At 37.3% G+C, this 18,404-nt stretch overlaps 1 protein-coding gene across 13 annotated transcripts in view; it reads left to right on the plus strand.

Annotated features, from left to right (window-relative positions):
- The window catches only part of KIAA0232 (KIAA0232 ortholog), a 90,904-nt gene that overhangs the window by 18,254 nt on the left and 54,246 nt on the right, over positions 1-18,404 (plus strand). For all 13 annotated transcript variants that reach the window (XM_035294128.3, XM_078367564.1, XM_078367562.1 and 10 more), the window contains one exon: positions 17,106-17,604. In XM_035294128.3, coding sequence (XP_035150019.1) covers positions 17,374-17,604 — 231 coding nt within the window. In that variant the 5' untranslated portion in view covers positions 17,106-17,373. The remainder of the gene's footprint in view (positions 1-17,105; positions 17,605-18,404) is intronic.

The raw sequence follows: 18,404 nt of genomic DNA on the forward strand, positions 1-18,404 counted from the left end.
ATCAAGAATTTCACGCTAGAGAACTTGACCAGAATTTATAAAAAAGGAATAACCAATTTTATATTTAACATGAGTCATTTGGAAGTTGATTTTTATGTTTAATGTTTGGATTGTTAGCTATTTTTCTGCCATGTTTGTTTTTGCTTTTTAGAGCCATACAGTGTATATTTTTACTGCCTATTTTCTTCCTTTACATTTACCTTGTAACGTAATATTTGTGACGTGAACATATCTGAAATTTTAAGGAGATATCCTTATCGGGCTCTACAGATAGTCGTTTTTGAGGGGAAAGGTTTTAATTAACATAAAATTCGAGTCCAAGATGTTTCCCCATTGTTAACTATGATACTTTGCTGAGTATTTAAAATGTATTTTTGAGAATGTTACTGTCTTTAAAGCATTTGTATTTGAGGTTTTGAGAAATATATCTAGTGCTTGCTTCGGCAGCCCATATACTAAAATTGAAATGAGAAATGTATCTATTTTATTAATTTAGGGAGAGTTCCATAAGATAGATAAACATCAATGCTAGCTTTGGCGTAAAAGCTAGTAGGAATTCTCAGTGTGTTTCCCAGATTCAAGGATGCCTCAAAGTACAATTAAGTTTGGTAGCATTTCTAACATTTTTAGCAACTGTGCCCAAAATTTAGCAGATGTTTGTTAAATACAGGTATTCCTGCTCTAGCTGGCCTTCCTCCACCAGCTCCGGGAGTGCTCCCTCTTGTTCTGGTCCATGAATCCTAGTGTGCTATACACTGCCGTCCGCAGTTTTAGAGCCACTGACCAGTTGAGTTCATTGCCTAGCAGAAGCTCTGCCATTAACATCCCATTCTCAGATGACTGTCTTTTGGTCCACTAAAAACTGATTGCTTTGTGAAGTGTAAAGAAACCTAAGATCATCTTAATGATGGTAAGTACATCTTTGATATTAAATTGGCTGTGTAGGTAGTGTACACTGGTGTAGGCAGGGCACGGTGGACTCTGCCTTTGTAATCGTTCCAGAGAATGCACTGAGAATGAAGACAACCAGTAAGTCCCTAAGTATAGTGGGAAATGGGAGAATGTGGAAGTTTCTGATACCATATCAAAGGGAATACTAATTGATTTACTGTATAGAATAGTACAATTTATACAAGTTATTTAAAGGAAAGAAAAGTAGAGGGATATAATTAATTATCTTATTCCTAAATTACATCTTCAGTTTAATTTTTTAATCCTGGGAATTCAGGATATAAAGACCTTAGGTCAAGTGATCTATGCCTTTATTTTAATAACTTGGACCTTGGGGAAAATTCTTCCTGATTAGAACGTCTCCTATATCCCAAGCTGTGTTCCAGGGAAGCAAAAGGGGTCAATGAATGAATGAATGAATGAATGCTGTCTACTACTTTGTTTCCTTCTTGGAGGTTCCAGATGCATATTAGCATATTAAAAGTTTCAAGATGTCCTGAAATAAACAAACCTGCCCTTGTTTCAGCTTTGGTATTTCCCTAATTTATGCAGAATGAAGAACTGTATAGCAAAGGAATATATTTTTATATCACCTAGAATATACTTTGGAGAAACTGTTTAGCAGGTTATCCTTTAAATGATGATACTGTTTATTTAAATACCTTCCTCAGGTCAGAAGAATTACTATAGTTATCTTAAGAACCATATCTAGGGCTAGGCCTGTACAGTGGTTCACAACCTGTAATCCCAGCACTTTAGGAGAGGCGGGTGGATCATGAGGTCAAGAGATTGAGACCATCCTGGCTAACATGCTGAAATGCTGTCTTTACTAAAAATACAAAAATCAGCTGGGCCTGGTGGTGTGCGCCTGTAGTCTCTGCTATTTGGGAGGCTGAGGCAGAAGAATTGCTTGAACCCACGAGGTGGAGGTTGTAGTGAGCCGAGATCACACCACTGCACTCCAGCCTGGTGGGAGAGTGAGACTGTCTCAAAAACAAAACAAAACAAACAAAAAGAATCATATCTAAAGGCTTGATTTAATGTTGGAGGCATATAATTAATGGATGAGAAATGAACACATATACTACTTTGATCCTATTCTGAGTTCTCCAGTATATACCTTTTTGCATAATCAAACAGAAAATTTTATTTGGACTCTTTAAAATTTTTAAGCATTGGGATATGAATCAGATAATCCATATAAAATTTTCATATAGAATTAGATATATAGAATTGCATATAGAATTGAAAGATGTAAACCCATTATTGAAGTATTGCTTGTTACCTAAGTCCATTTTGGAGAAATGTGATTTGTATTACTTGGCTATGGCTTTTGTAGTAATTTTAAAAAGTAACTCACTGTCTTACCAGTGAGTTACAGAATTTCATGTTACCTTTCCCCCACTCATTGAAACTCAGACTATAGATCACTTTGTGGTTTTGAGTTGAGTAGTTGAAAGCTGTAGAATTTATATGCCCAGACATTTTTAAGAAGCAACAGTATCACTTTAAAAAATTGTTTTGGTATACTATGATCTAGTATTTTATATGATAAAATGTTTCAGTGTTGACTTCAGTGGGTTTCATCATGTTGGAGCTTTTTTACATTTTCAGAAAGCATAAAAATTATTTTAATTTTTTTTCTAAGTAAACTTAGGGTTTTGAAATTTGCATTTCTTAATGTGTAGATGTTTCAGTTTCTCTAATTGAAATTTTTAAATTTAAAAAATTTAGTTGTTTCATCCCTTTTCCAATAATTTTTCTAAAGCATTCAGAATTTCATAATAATTATTTTGTTTTATCTTGTTTTTGTATTTTGTTTGGTAGCTATTTTGTTATCTTTTGCAAGGAAGGAGGAGTATTTGTTTCAGTTGTAAATGTATACATTTCCCCCTTCTCTTTGGGCCCAAATGTTTTATGCTTTCTGTCTTGTAAACTATCTGAGGTGAGCTTTATCCCTGCTAGGTAAAAAAGGCATTTTGAAGTCAAATTATATCCCTGTTTGCCAATGATATGCTCTTATAGTTAGAAAAACCTAAAGATGCCACCAAAAGATCTTCTAGATTTAATAAATAAATTTAATAAAGTTGCAGGATACAAAATCAGTGTTCAAAATCAGTAATGTTTCTGTATAGCAGTAAAGATCTAGCTGAGAAAGAAGTCAAGAAGTCAGTCCCATTTATAATAGCTATAAAAAAAAAAATAAGGTACCTAGGAATACATTTAACCAAGGAAGTGAAAATCTCTACAAGGAAGACTATAAAACACTGAAGAAAGAAACTGTAGATGGCAAATAAATGGAAAAACATCTTATGGTCATGGATTGGAAGAATTAATATTAAAGTGACCATACTACCCAAAGCAATCTGCAGATTCAATGTAACCCCTATCAAAATACCAATGTCATGTTTTACAGAATTTTAAAAAATCCTAAAATTCTTATGAAATCAAACAAGAGCCCTAATAGCCAAAGCAATCCTGAGCAAAAAGAACAAAGCTGGGGGTATCACATTACCTGACTTCGAATTATATTACAAGGATACAGTAACCAAAACAGCATGGTACTTGTGTAAAAATGGATGTATAGACCAATGGAACAGGATAGAGAACCCAGAAATTAAGCTACATATTTACAGCAAACTGATTTTTGACAAAGCCAATAGCAGTGTACACCAGAGAGAGGACACTCTTAAATAAATGGTGCTGGAAAAATTTGATTGCCCTATGCATGGGAATGAAATTGGACCCCAGTCTTTCACCATATAGAAAAAAATCAGCTCAAGATGGATTAAAGACTAAACGTTAGACCCAAAACTATAAATATACTAGAAGAAAACCTAGGGAAAACTCTTCTGGACATTGATATAGGCAAAGAATCTGTGACTAAGACCTCAAAAACACGGACCACTAAAACAGAAATAGACAAATGGGACTTAATGAAACTGAAAAGCTTCTGCAGAGCAAAAGAAATAATCAGCAGATTGAAGAGACATCCTGTAGAATGAGAGAAAATATTTGCAAGCTATTTATCCAATAGGGAACTAATATCCAGAATATACAAGAAATTCAAGCACTTTAACAACAAAAACAACAAGTTCCCATTAAAAAGTGGTCAAAGGACATGTCTCCTTTTTTAAAAGGAAGATATACACATGGCCTACACATATGTGAAGAAAAGCTCAGTATGAGAAATGCAAACCAAAACCAGAATGAGATATCATCTTATCCCAGTCAGAATGGCTGTATTAAAAAAACAAAACAAAACAAAAAAACCCAAAAATAGATATTTGCACAGATGTGAAGAAAAGGGAACTCTTAAACATTTTTGGTGGGAATATAAATTAGTATAACTTCTATGGAAGAGTATGGAGATTTCTCAAAGAACTAACAGTAGAATGACCATTTAATTCATCAGTCCCACTGTTGGGTAACTATCCAAAGTAGATACGCAAATGAAAAGGACATGTCAGAAAGATACCTGTACTCATATGTTTGTTGCAACACTGTTCACAGTAGCAAAGATATAGAATCATCCTGAGTGTCCATCAGTGAATAACTGGGTAAAGAAAATGCAGTATATACACTCAATAGAATGCTATTCAGACATTTAAAAAAAAAGAGTGAAGTCATGTCTTTTGCAGCAATGTTGATGGAACTAGAAATCATTATCTGAAGTTATAAGGCACAAGCCAGACATAGAGAGCCAGATATTGCATAAACCCTGACTTGCTCTGCAGTCTGTGCAGGTAACAAGATTGCACATGTACCCTGTAAATTTTTCTTTTTCTTTCTGAGACAGGGTCTTGCTCTGTCACCCAGGCTGGAGTGCTTTGGCATGATCTCAGCTCACTGCAACCTCTGCCTCTCGGGCTTCATTGATTCTCCCGCCTCAGCCTCCCAAGTAGTTGGGACTAATTTTTTATTTTTTGGTAGAGATGGGATTTCACCATGTTCCCAGGCTGGTCTTGAACACCTGAGTTCAAGCAGTCTGCCTGCCTCAGCCACCCACAGTGCTGTGATTATACGAGTGAGGCACCACACCTGGCCTATTTCTTTTTTTTTTTTTTAAGATATAAACCTTTGTGTTAGGCTACTGCAATTTGGGAGTTGTTTCTGCAGCATGCCCTATTTTAACTAACCTTTTCTTTCACTTTGTTCTTGACCCTTTGTCCTAATTCTCAGTTCTCTCTTTGTTTTGTCAATAAGCTTTAGATTTCTCGTTATTCCACACAGTCTGACTTTGTCATTGAACCTTCCACGATTATATTGAAATAAATCTGAGACCTATCAAACATAAAGTAGGTGTTTTCCAGTTCTCTCAAACAGTTCCTTCTGGGTAGATTGTATTACTTCAATGTAGCTATGATTAGTAGCCTGTCTTTTGGATAGTGTCTTGGACAATCTACTAGAACATTGGGAGGGGCCTATGAACTCTATTGAAAGAGTTAATGAGTTTGTTAAGCTCAACATAGTCATTTGTTAGAGAGGAGAAATTCAAAACCAGTGGTGTCTAGTAGAACTGTGACTATGGAAATGTCCTGTACTTGCACACTAGCTACTAGTGGTTATTGAGCATTTGAACTGTAGCTAGTGTGACTGAGGAACTGACTTTTAGTTTAAAATAGCCACATGTGACTAGTGGCTACCATATTGGACAGTGCAGTAAAGGTCTTAGAACACCATGGGGATGACATACTGCTAGGTGATAAAAAAATACAAAATTATATTTATGGTATTATTTAATATGTAGAAATAATAAATTTGCCAGGCACGGTGGCTCACACCTGTAATCTCAGCACTTTGGGAGGCTGGGGTGGGTGATAACCTGAGGTCAGGAGTTCAAGACCAACCTGACCAACATGAAGAAACCCTGTCTCTACTAAAAATACAAAATTAGCTGGGCATGATGGCACATGCCTCTAATCCCAGCTACTCGGGAGGTTGAGGCAGGAGAATTGCTTGAACCTGGGAGGTGAAGGTTGCGGTGAGCCGAGATCGCGACATTGCACTCCAGCCTGGGAAACAAGCGAAGCTTCATCTCAAATAATAATCATAATAGAGAGAGATCCAAGATGGCTGTCTAGCAGCAGCTCAGGGTTGCAGCTCCCAGTGAAGGCGCAGGGAGTGAGTGGACGCCAGACTTCCAGACGAATTTTTGTCGCCTACGGACCAGGAGATTCTCAATGGAGGAGCCCCCCGGGTTGCCAGCGTGACTCTCTTGGCCGGCGCGGTGCTTCTCAGTGCAGAGTATGCGGGACTGGGTGTCCTTTTAGTTGGCGTTTGGAGCTCCAAGAAGGCAGAGTCACCCATTCGCTGATTGAGAGGGGTACTGAAGCCGGGAGCCAGACCAGGAGATTCCTGGGCAGAAAAGCGCCATGAATCTCAGCACCGCTGTTTACCGGCAGTCACTGCATGGGAAATTGCATAGATCCCAGCGCCTTTTCAGCTGGTGATTGGGGCACCTGGGAGAGAATCGACCGTTCAATTAGGAAAAGAAAAAAAGGGGACTCGAGGCAGGGAGCCAGGTGATCGAGCTCGGCTGGTCCCTTACCCCACAAAAAAACAATTGGAAATGCTGACGGTTGAGAGTTTCACAGCAAGCACAGCTGAACCCGGGAAGGTCCAGCTCTGTGGAGGAGGGGCATCTGTCGAAGGAAAACAAAGAAACAGAAGTAATATCACCACCAACAAGCCGATGTCTGCTCAGAGACCCAGTCTGAAAGTCAGCAATTACAAAGATGACAGGTGGATAAATCCACAAGGATGGGAAGAAACCAGCGCAAAAAGGCTGAAAACATCCAAAATCAGAATGTCTCTCCTCCTCCAGGGGATCGCAGCTCCTCATCAGCAAGGGAACAAGGCCTGATGGAGAATGAGTGTGCTGAATTGTCAGAATCAGGCTTCAGAAGGTGGATAATAAGAAACTTCTGTGAGCTAAAAGAACATGTTCTAACCCAATGCAAAAAGCCTAAGAACCTTGAAAAAAGGTTGGACCAAATGCTAACAAGAATAGACAGGGATGAATATAAGTGAATTAATGGAGTTGAAAGACACAACACAAGAACTTTGCGAAGTATGCACAAGTTTTAACAGTCGAATTAAGCAGAAGAAAGGATATCAGAGGTCAAAGACCAACTCAATGAAATAAAACAAGAAGATAAGATTAGAGAAAAAAGGATAAAAAGGAATGAACAGAGTCTCCAAGAAATATGGGACTATGTGAAAAGACCTAATCTATGTTTCATTACCTGAATGTGACAAAGAGAATGAATCCAAGCTGGAAAATATTCTTCAGGAAAACTTTACCACCTAGCAAGGCAGGACAATATTCAACCCCAGGTAATACAGAGAACACCACAAAGATATTCCTCAAGAAGAGCAACTCCAAGGCACATAATCGTCAGATTCACCAGGGTTGAAATGAAGGAGAAAATGCTAAGGGCAGCCAGAGAGAAAGGTCAGGTTACCTATAAAGGGAAGCCTATCAGACTCACAGCAGATCTCTCAGCAGAAACCCTACAAGCCAGAAGAGAGTGGGGGCCAATTTTCAACATCCTTAAAGAAAAGAACTTTCAACCCAGAATTTCATGCCCAGCCAAACTAAGCTTCATAAGCGAAGGAAAGATAAAATCTTTTGTGAACAAGCAAGTACTCAGAGATTTCATCACCACCAGGCCTGCTTTACAAGAGCTCCTGAAAGAAGCACTACACATAGAAAGGAACAACCAATATCAGCCTTTCCAAAAATATACCAAAAGGTAAAGAGCATCAACATAATGAAGAATTTATATCAACTAATGGGCAAAACAGCTAGCTAGCATCAAATGGCAGTATAAACTCACATATATTATTATTAATCCTAAATTTAAATTGACTAAATCCCCCAATCAGAAGACACAGACAGGCAAATTGGATAAAAAGTCAAAACCCACTGGTATGCTGCATCCAGACCCATCTCACATGCAAGGATACACAAAGACTCAAAGGGATGGAGGAAGATTTACCAACCAAATGGAGAGCAAAAATAAATAAATAAATAAATAAATAAAAAGCAGGAGTTGCAATTCTCGCCTCTGATAAAATAGACTTTAAAGCAACAAAGATCAAAAGAGGCAAAGAAGGACATTACATAGTGGTAAAAGGATTGACGCAACAAAAAGAGCTAACGATCCTAAATATACACACACCCAATACAGGGGCACCCAGATATATAAGACAAGTTCTTCATGACTTATAAAGAGATTTAGACTCCCATTAATAGTGGGAGACTTTAACATCACATTGTCAATATTAGACAGATCAATGAGACAGAAAATTAACAAGGCTATCCAGGACTTGAACTCAGACCCAGAACAAGTAAACTTAATAAACATTTATAGAACTCTCCACCCCAAATACACAAACATACATTCTTATCAGTACCACATCGCACCTACTTTGAGAGTGACTACGTAACTGGAAGTAAATCACTCCTCAGCTATTGTATAGCATTTCACAGGTTTAAATGAAATATTGGTTGGCTGCTTGTTATTTTCCTCCCTTATTCCTTCCTGTCTCCATTGCTAAGCACAATTATTGGCATAAAATAGGTTTTCAATACCCATTTTTAGACTGCATTCTAGCCTGGGCAATAAAGCAAGACTCCGGTTCTCTCTCCCTCTTCCTCTTCCTCTTTCTTTCTCTCTTTCTTTCTTTCTTTTTCTTTTTTTCTCTCTCAAAAAATAATAATCATAATAAAGTCCTATGCAAAGGAAAAAGCACTAGTAATAAGCACGCCAAAATACAGCAATATTAGATGCTGAAATTATGTGTGAGTGTGTACTTCTATTTTTATATTTTAAAAATACTTTAAAACTTTGATAGTGAAGGTATACACGATAAACAAGAGAAGAAAGAAGTAAGTGCTATGGTGCTGATAACGACCCATTTCAGCAAGGGAATATGTCAGTTGAATAGAGCTGCCTAGATTTTTCTCCACAAAGGCCACATTTTACATTTTGCCCAGAGAAGCCCAATTTGTGACTGTTTACTATCTGGTGTTCTTTTTGATGAGTTGTGCTGTAACAAAAGTAATTTGAGAGAACAGTCCACAAATAGTGTTTATGCAGCCATGTCAGAAAGAATATACTTTTTGAAAAAATTTTCACGTTATAATCACACCTAAAATTATTTACAGCGTATTACAGAAAAGGGAAATAACAATATTTAAATTAACTTGGCCACATGTCTGCTGTACCGGAACACTAAAGAAACTGAACTATAGATAGTATGTCTCTTAGTTTATGAGAAATGCTGTTAATATACTCTAAATAACTAGGAACACTAATGGGAGTTATAATTTGAATTATTTTTAGTAATATGTGTCATAAAGAGTATAAAGAGATGGTACCATGTTTCTCACAACACTGTTACATATGGATGAGATTTTGGGAAGATTTGTGAACTTCAAAACAACTCCTCACTGCTCCTAAAAACCCTTCATTATTAAATCACTTGTGTGAAGTGTGGCATTATGTTTTGTCTACTTGTTGGAAAGGTATTATATAATAATTTAAGTGCTTAGATCTGTTGGTATTTTTCCCCTTTAATGGACAAACCATTTGGGGTTTACTATATCACCCTGAAAATGATAGACTAGATAAAGAATTAAATGCTTTCATTTCAAAAATTTGGTTTAGTTTCTGGGCTGGTTATAAACTCCCATGCCTGGAGCTCTGACTCCTGGAGACCCAGAGTGGCGTGTATATAAACTTAGTACAGGGTTTCTGGAGGCTGCCGAAGGAGTGAGCCTGGCTTAACAGCTGTTCTTGCATCACTCCACCATGTTGTCACTGTCGTGCAGAACAAAGCAATGTTAATATTGACCCCAAAGCGTGCATAGACTTTTTCTAGCCTTTGGGGGATAATTTTCATTGGACCAGGGCTATTTTTAATCCTAAGGTCCTTAAAATGGCTTACAGTTGTATACTAGGCATACAACTGCAGGAATATGTATGTACTGAGTCTATCTCTGGACTGCTTGGGGATAATGTAGTTTAAATGTATGGAGACTGCTCTACAGATGTCTGTGTTCTAAAACAAGCAGAAAACTGGACAGCAAAGAGAGGTCTTTGTATTTCCATATTCCTCCTCCTCTGCACCTTAACCACCTTGGGTTCTTTGCACGGTTGCCAGGCTGGAGTGCAGTGGCACAATTTTGTATCACTGCAACCTCAGCCTCCTGAGTAGCTGGGACTACAGGTGTGTGCCGCCATGCCCAGCTAATTTTTGTATTTTTAGTAGAGAGTGGGCTTTACCATGTTGGCCAGGTTGGTCTCAATCTCTTGACCTGGTGATCTGTCCGCCTCAGCCTCCCAAATTGCTGGGATTACAGGCATGAGCCACTGTGCTCAGCCCTATCCTTTTACTTTTAACCTATTTGTGTCTTTATATTGAAAGTGGAAGTGGATTTTATACACACATAGTGTTCAGACCAAGAACCAAATCAAGAATACACTCCCTGGACTGACACTAGCTCAGTGGTTTCTTCAGAGAATACTCCCATTTGTAACACACACACACACACACCCCCCCTAGGAATGCATCTAACCAAGGAGGTGAAAGATCTCTGCAAGAAGAACTATAAAATCATAGATAACGAGGCTGGGTACTGTGGCTTATGCCTGTAATCCCAGCACTTTGGGAGGCCGAGGTGGGCAGATCATCTGAGATCAGGAGTTCGAGACCAGCCTGACCAACATGGAGAAACCCCGTCTCTACTAAAAATAGAAAATTATCCAGGCGTGGTGGCACATGTCTGTAATCCCAGCTACTTGGGAGGCTGAGGCAGGAGAATTGCTTGAACCTGGGAGGCAGAGGTTGCAGTGAGCCAAGATTGCACCACTGCACTCCAGCCTGGGCAGCAGGGGCAAAACTCTGTCTCAAAAAAAAAAAAAAAAAAAAAAATTGTAGATAGCACAAACAAATGATAAAATATTTCATGCTCATGGATTGGAAGAATTGATATTTTTACAATGGCCATATAGCCCAAAGCAGTCTACAGATTCAAGACTATTCCTATCAAACTACTAATGTCATTTTTCACAGAATTGGGAAAAAAAAAAACCTATTCTAAAATTCATATGGAACCAAAAAACAGCCTGAAAACCAAAGCAATGCTAAGCAAAAAAAAAAAAAAAAAAAAAAAAAAAACACCACCAAAACCAGAGGTTTCACGTGACCTGAATTCAAACTATATATAAGGCTACAATAACAGAAACAGCATGGTACTGGTACAAAAATAGATACATAGACCAATGGAACAGAATAGAGAACCCAGAAATAAAGGCCTTCCTACACCCGTGGCCACTGAATCTTCAACAAAGTTGACAAAAATAAGCAATGCTGAAAGGACTCCCTATTCCATAAATGGTGCTGGAATAGCTGACTAGCCATATACAAAAGAATGAAAATAGACCTCTGCCTTTCAGCATATATAAAAATTGACCCAAGATGGATTATAGATGTTTAAATGTAAGACCTAAAAACCCTAGGAAAAAACCTTGGGAACACCATTCTGGACATGGGCCTTGGGAAAGAATTTGTGATTAAGTCCTCAAGGCAATTGCAACAAAAACAAACATTGACAGATGATATCTAATTAAACTGAAGCAGTTACGTACAGCAAAGAAATGATCCACAGAGTCAACAGTGTACGGTATTAATAGATATGCCATTTCATATACAGACCACCTACAGAATAGGAGAAAATCCTTGCAAACTATGCATCTGACACAGGTCTAATATCCAGAATCTATAGGAAACGTAAATAATACAACAAGAAAAAAACAACCCCACTAAAAAGTGGGCAAAAGACATGAACAGACACTTATCAAAAGATAATATACAGCGGCCAAAAACGTATGAAAAAAATGTTCTGTATCACTGATTTTCAGAGAAATGCGAATCAAAACCATAATGAGTTACCATCTCACATCAGTCAGAATGGCTGCTATTAGATGTTAAATAACAGATGCTGGTGAGGAAGCAGAGAAAAGGGAACCCTATGTACTGTTGGTAGGAATGTAAATTAGTTCAGCCACTGTGGAAAGCAGTTTGGAGATTTCTCAAAGAACTTCAAACAGAACTACCATTTGACTCAGCAATCCCATTATTGGGTGCATCTCAAAAAGAAAAGAAATTGTTTTACCAAAAAGACACATGTACTCATATGTTCATCACGGCGCTATTCACACTAACAAAAATATGGAATCAATCTAGGTGCCCATCAACAGTGGATTGCATAAATAAAACATAGTACATATATGCCATGGAATACTATGCAGCCATAAAAAATGAATGAAATCATGTCCTTTGCAGCAACATGGATGCAGCTGGAAGATAATATCCTAAGTGAATTAATGTAGGAACAGAAAATCAAATACTGAATGTTCTCACAAGTGGGAATTAGGAATTAAACATCAGGTATGCATGGATGTAAAGATGACAACAGTAGACACTGAAGACTGCTATACTGATGAGGGAGGGAGGCGGTAGGTGTTGAAAAACTAACTGTTGGGTATTGTACTTAGTACCTGGGCAGTGGAGTAATTCATACTTCAAACCTCAGCATCATGCAACCATACCCAGGAAACAAACTTGCACATGTACTCCCTGAATCTTAAATAAAAGTTAAAAAGAAAAAAAAAAAAAAGCCATGTCTTACTTGGTAGAGCAGATAGAGAAATTTGGGGAAAAGCTTGCACATTTAGGCTACAGCTACCAGATTGACATTTAGGAAAATAAATTTGAATTCTGTGGAAAAAATTAGGTGGAAGGTTTTTTAATAGGCAGAATATAATTATGTCTTGCTGTTTTAAAATTCAGTCTATCTTTGCCTTTTAATTGATGTGTTTAGGTCATTTACATTCATTATTATTAACAGCTATGTTATCAGAGTTTGTCTTCAAGTGATAGTAGATAAACCATTTCATACAAGAACCTTATAATAGTATTCTTAACATTTCTCCACTCCTGGCCTTTATGCTGTTGTTAGGTTTACGTTTTACTTATGTTATTAAATACAAGTTCCATAATGTTTTATATTATTTCTGTTTAAACAGTCAATTATCTTTTAAAGATATTTAAATAATAAGACAGATGTTGTTATTTTTGGTGCTCTTTGTTCCCTTGAATCCATATTTTGTTCTTAGTCTGTTTTCTGTTGCTATATGAGAAATGACACAGATTATGTGTTTATAAAGAATAGAAATTTATTGGGCTCACAGTTCTGGAGGCTGGGAAGTCCGAAAGCGTGGCACTGGCATCTAGTTAGGGTCATGCCATGGCAGGAAGCATCACATGATGAGCAGGGTAAGAGTAGGTGAGAGCGGTTGAGACAGAGAAATGGGGCTGAACTTAGGCTTTTAGCGGGAACCCAGCACTGTGATATGAGGTTGGATCCCTTGTAACCCAGTCACCTCTTAAAGGTCTTACCTGTTAATACCACCACTATTGCAGTTAAATTCCAACATGAGACTTGGAGGGATATTTAAATGATAGCATTTGCTGGTGATACATACCTTCAGGTTTTGCATATCAGAAAAAGTATTTGTTTCACTTTTATTTTTGAAAGTTTTAAAAAAATTTTTTGCTTTTTATTTTTATTTTTTATTTCCATAGGTTTTGTGGGGGAACAGGTTGTGTTTGGTTAAATGAATATGTTCCTTAGTGGTGATTTCTGAGATTTTGGTGCACCCATCACCTCATCAGTATATACTCTACCCAGATCGTAGTGTTTTATCCCTTACCCCTCTCCCACCCTTTCCTCCGAGTCCCTAAAGTCCACTGGTATCACTCTTATGCCTTTGGATCCTCATAGCTTAGCTCCCACTTGGGAGTGAAAACATACGATATAAACATAATATAAACACACTTGGTTATATTACTTCACTTACAATAATGGTCTCTGGTTCTATCCCAGTCACTGCAAATGCCATTATTTTGTTCCTTTTGTGGATGAGTAGTAGTCCATGGTGTATATATACATATCCCACAATTTCTTTATCCCCTTATTGATTGATGGGCATTGGGGCTGGTTCCATATTTTTGCAGTAGCAAATTGTGCTGCTATAAATATGCATGTGCAAGTATCTTTTTGAAAGACATTTTTAATGAGTGTAGAATTCTAAGTTAACAGTTTTTTTCTTTTAGTAAAGTTTTTGCTCGATTATCTGCTCACTTGCATTGTTTACAAGAAATCTGATGTCATACTTACCTTTCGTTTGTTATATTTAATGTTTCTTTTTTCTCTGAGTGCTTTAAAATGTTTCTGTTGATCACAAGTTTGAGTACTTTTATTACAGTGTTCTAGGAGTCATTTTCTTCATATTTCTTACACTTGGAGTTCATTAAGCTTCTTGGTTCTGTAGGTTTTAGTTTGATCAATTTTGGAATTTTTTTCAGCTGTCATTGCTTCACATTTTTTTTTTTCTTTCTCCTCTCAGGCATTGATTACATGTATATTAAGTTTCTTAAAGTTGTCACAGCTCACTGGTGTGCCATTCATTTTTTAACAGTTCGTCTATTTCATTTATATAGTTTATTTTGTAGTTTAAATTTTAGTAATTTTTTCTTCCAAAATGTCTAATTTGCCATCAGTTTCATGCTATATATTGTTTTATCTCAAACATTATAGTTTTCATCTCTAGATACTATCTAGAGATGATAGGTTTTATCTTTCATATTCTACTTAGCTTTTCAAACAGATGGAATATTATTGTAATATTCTAACTCTAACTGTAATGTTCAACTCTAACTTCAGTGTCAACTCTGGGTCTATTTCAGTTAATTTATTTTTCTTCAAATTTCTACTACCTTTCTGTTTTGCTTCTTTTCATGCCTGCTAATTTTTGAATCAATGTCAGACATTGTAAATTTTACCTTCTCAGGTGTTACTCTAAATACCCTTGAGTTGCCGGGTGCGGTGGCTCATGCCTGTAATCCCAGCACTTTGGGAGGCTGAGGTAGGCGGATCACAAGGTCAGGAGTTCGAGATCAGCCTGGCCAACATAGTGAAACCCTGTCTTTACTAAAAATAGAAAAATTGATAGTCTCAGCTGCTTGGGAGGCTGAGGTGGGAGAATCGCTTGAACCTAGGAAGCGGAGGTTGCAGTGAGCCGAGACCACGCCATTGCATTGCAGCCTGGGTGACACAGTGAGATTCTGTCTCTAAATAAATAAATAAATATCCTTGAGCTTTGTTCTGGGACTACAGGGAAATTAGTTTGAAACAATTTGGTTTTTTGGGGTCTTGATTTTAAGATTTCTTGGGCAGGACCAGAGCAGTGTTTAGTGTAGAGCTATTTATTCCTCCTCTTAACTAAGACAAGACCTTTCTGACTACCCAGTGTCCTCTGAATTGTGAGGTTTTCCAGCCTGGCTGGTGGGAAATAGGCACTTTTTCTAGCCCTTTTGAGCATCAGGTGCTCTTTGCTCCTATTCTTTTGGGTGATCCTTTTCTGTATCTTGGCTAGTTCCGCACATGCACCAGTTTCTACTCTGCTGAATGCTTGAGGGCAACCCTTTGCAAATCTCTGGTGTTTTTTTTCTCTTCAGCTCTCTCACATTTTTTTCCTGTTAATTCAGGCTGCCTTGGATTCTTACTTGGTTCCTTCAAGTCTTCACACCGTCTTGTTTAATCTTCACTGAGTGATAACCAACTTGTCCATTTGCTTCATGTGACATCTCCAGAATTGAGTGTATTATTTGATAGTCTCTCTGCTGTTCTAAGATCCGAATGTTAAATGACTTATGGAAAATGTTTTGAAAGTCAGCTGGAAAAATTCAGCTGGTGATAAGTTACAGAAAATCTTTTCTTTAATTTATCTAGTTTTCATAATTCAGAAAAGATAGTAGAGAGGATTTTTTTAAAGTAGCAAAATATGTATTAATGACCCATTGATATAGTAACTTAGTCCTGTGGTGAACTGAAAACTGCTGTCTTTATATTTAATGTGTGTATGATATAGTAACTTAGTCCTGTGGTGAACTGAAAACTGTTGTCTTTATATTTAATGTGTGTAAAATTTACTACATAGTGATAAATAAAATGCAAGAAACTCAGTCTTAAATCTTTGGATAATAGCATTTGTCGTTCTGACTTGATGCTTTTACTAACATTTATTAACAATACTTTGAAAGTAATTTTTGGTAGCCCTTTTATTGTCTGTTAAAATTCATGTAACAGTTTCATTTTCTAGTGGTTTGTAAATTAGCCAGAACTCTAATATAAAGAATATTGTGATTTAATAAAGCCATTGTTAGATTACTTTCACATATTGAAGGTATGTTAATTTAAGGAGGAAAGCTGTTAAACTGAAAGTGTGTCATCTATGGTAAAAACTAAGAAATTCAGCGTACATATATAAGAAGAAAAGTTTCCACAGATGTAACAGTATAGCCTGGTTGTAAAACAAATTGGTGCTCCACCTTAATTTGTATGAAATCAGAGATGACCAGTCCTAAAGTTTGGAGCCTTACAAAGTAATTGATTACCTGTTTAAAACTTAAAGAACTATTTTTTACCCCAATGTTTCAAAGAAATTATTCTTTATCTACTTATTTCTATTATACTTAGATATGAGCTAGTAATTTGCTAGTTGATAAGTTCTTTCAGCATTACAGAAACAAAATTTTACTAGTCCAATCTCGAGATAACAAAAAAATGGGTGAAATTGAGCAGAAGCAGAGGATCAACTTCTGAATTTTCATTTATTTTAAATGATACTAAGCTTTTAAAAGTTCACAATGTTGTTTTAAGTTTTTAAAAAATTAATTTATAGAGACAAGGTCTCGATAAATTGCCCACACTGGAGTGCAGGGGTATTCACAGGCATAATCATGGTGCAGGACAGCCTGGAACTCCTGTGTTCAAGCATTCTTCCTGTTTCAACCTTCTGAGTTGCCTGGTATACAGGGAGGTACCACAGTGCCTGGCTTCATTTTAGAAGTATAAAATGTCAAAGATTATAGGGGGAAAAAAATCAGTGTTCCAAGATACCAAAAATACTTTAATAAAGAAGGAGAGTTCATTTGATTTTTTTCCCTCAAAAGGTCAATAATTTATTGTTATCTATATATAATGCATACTTTTTTCTCCTCTCTCATTTTTGTAGGTTCTGCCGGAGACTTCCATTTGGCCTCAATGTGAAATTAAAGTCGAAAATCCATCTACATGTCTGTTGCTATCAGGATGTTGATTGATTGGTCATGCCTGAAGAGGAAAAGTCTGTTTTAGGTGGCTGACTACCAGCAAAAATAAATGCTTCTCCTACATGTCAAGCATCTCTCCTTTTTACTGGAGTGAAAATCCCCTCCAGATACCAACAGAATATCAACTGCAGAAAATGCTTCACATTTTAAGGATGTCGGCAACCTAACTTCATGTACCCTATCTGTACAGTTGTTGTGGATGGTTTGTCATCTGAAAGCTCCTCAAGTTCTTATCCAGGCCCTGTGTCTGTTTCTGAAATGTCTCTGCTTCATGCTTTGGGTCCAGTGCAGACCTGGCTGGGACAAGAGCTCGAGAAATGTGGCATTGATGCCATGATTTACACTCGGTATGTCCTCAGTCTTCTGCTGCATGACAGCTATGACTACGATCTGCAGGAACAGGTATTTACAGATTTTCAGTGTTTTGTGAAAACCGATGATATCTGTATACATTCCTCTTAAATGAGCTCTTTCATACTTTATAACTGGGCTATTCATGTGTTGTGTGCAAACTTTTCACCTGTCAGTGACAAGATAGTAAGATTGCCTTGGAATGTAAATCAGCCTGCGTCACTAAGCACCCTGTTTAGTGCAGTTATTTTTTTCATAGGTACACTTTCTCAGTGTTGATGACATTTTGGCCTAGACTCCAGATCTTGTCATGGGATGGTCATAGTTTGATGACCTGCTACTTTTGAGTAGCAGTGCTCTATAATGTTGATTCCTACCATTTAGAAAACTCACACATTATCAGTAGATATTTAAACATTGTATCTATTATACTTACCATTGCAAATTTAGTATTTTATCTGTGAGAATGATGACAAATCAATAGACTTAAAGTTCAGTAAAACATACAATTTTGCCATAAGTCACTGTGTGTCACTTTGTAAGTCAGTCATTACACATTTTATTTGACTTTGCTGCTGAGTTTATAGTGAGAAATTTGCCTGGGTGTGGTGGTTCACACCTGTACTCCCAACACTTTGGGAGGCTGAGGCAGGAGGATCTCTTTAAGCCAGGAGTTTGAGACTAGCCTTGGCAACATAGAACCCAATCTTTACAAAAAATTAGCCAGGTGTGGCATGTGCCTGCAGTCCCTAGCTGCTCAGGAGGCTGAGGTGGGAGCATCACTTGAGCCCAGGAAGTCAAGGCTTCAGTGAGCCGTGATTGCGCCACTGCCCTCTAGCCTTGGGAACAGA

The sequence above is a fragment of the Callithrix jacchus genome, chromosome 3, assembly GCF_049354715.1.
Source record: "Callithrix jacchus isolate 240 chromosome 3, calJac240_pri, whole genome shotgun sequence".
In the NCBI taxonomy this organism is placed as follows: Eukaryota; Metazoa; Chordata; class Mammalia; order Primates; family Cebidae; genus Callithrix; species Callithrix jacchus.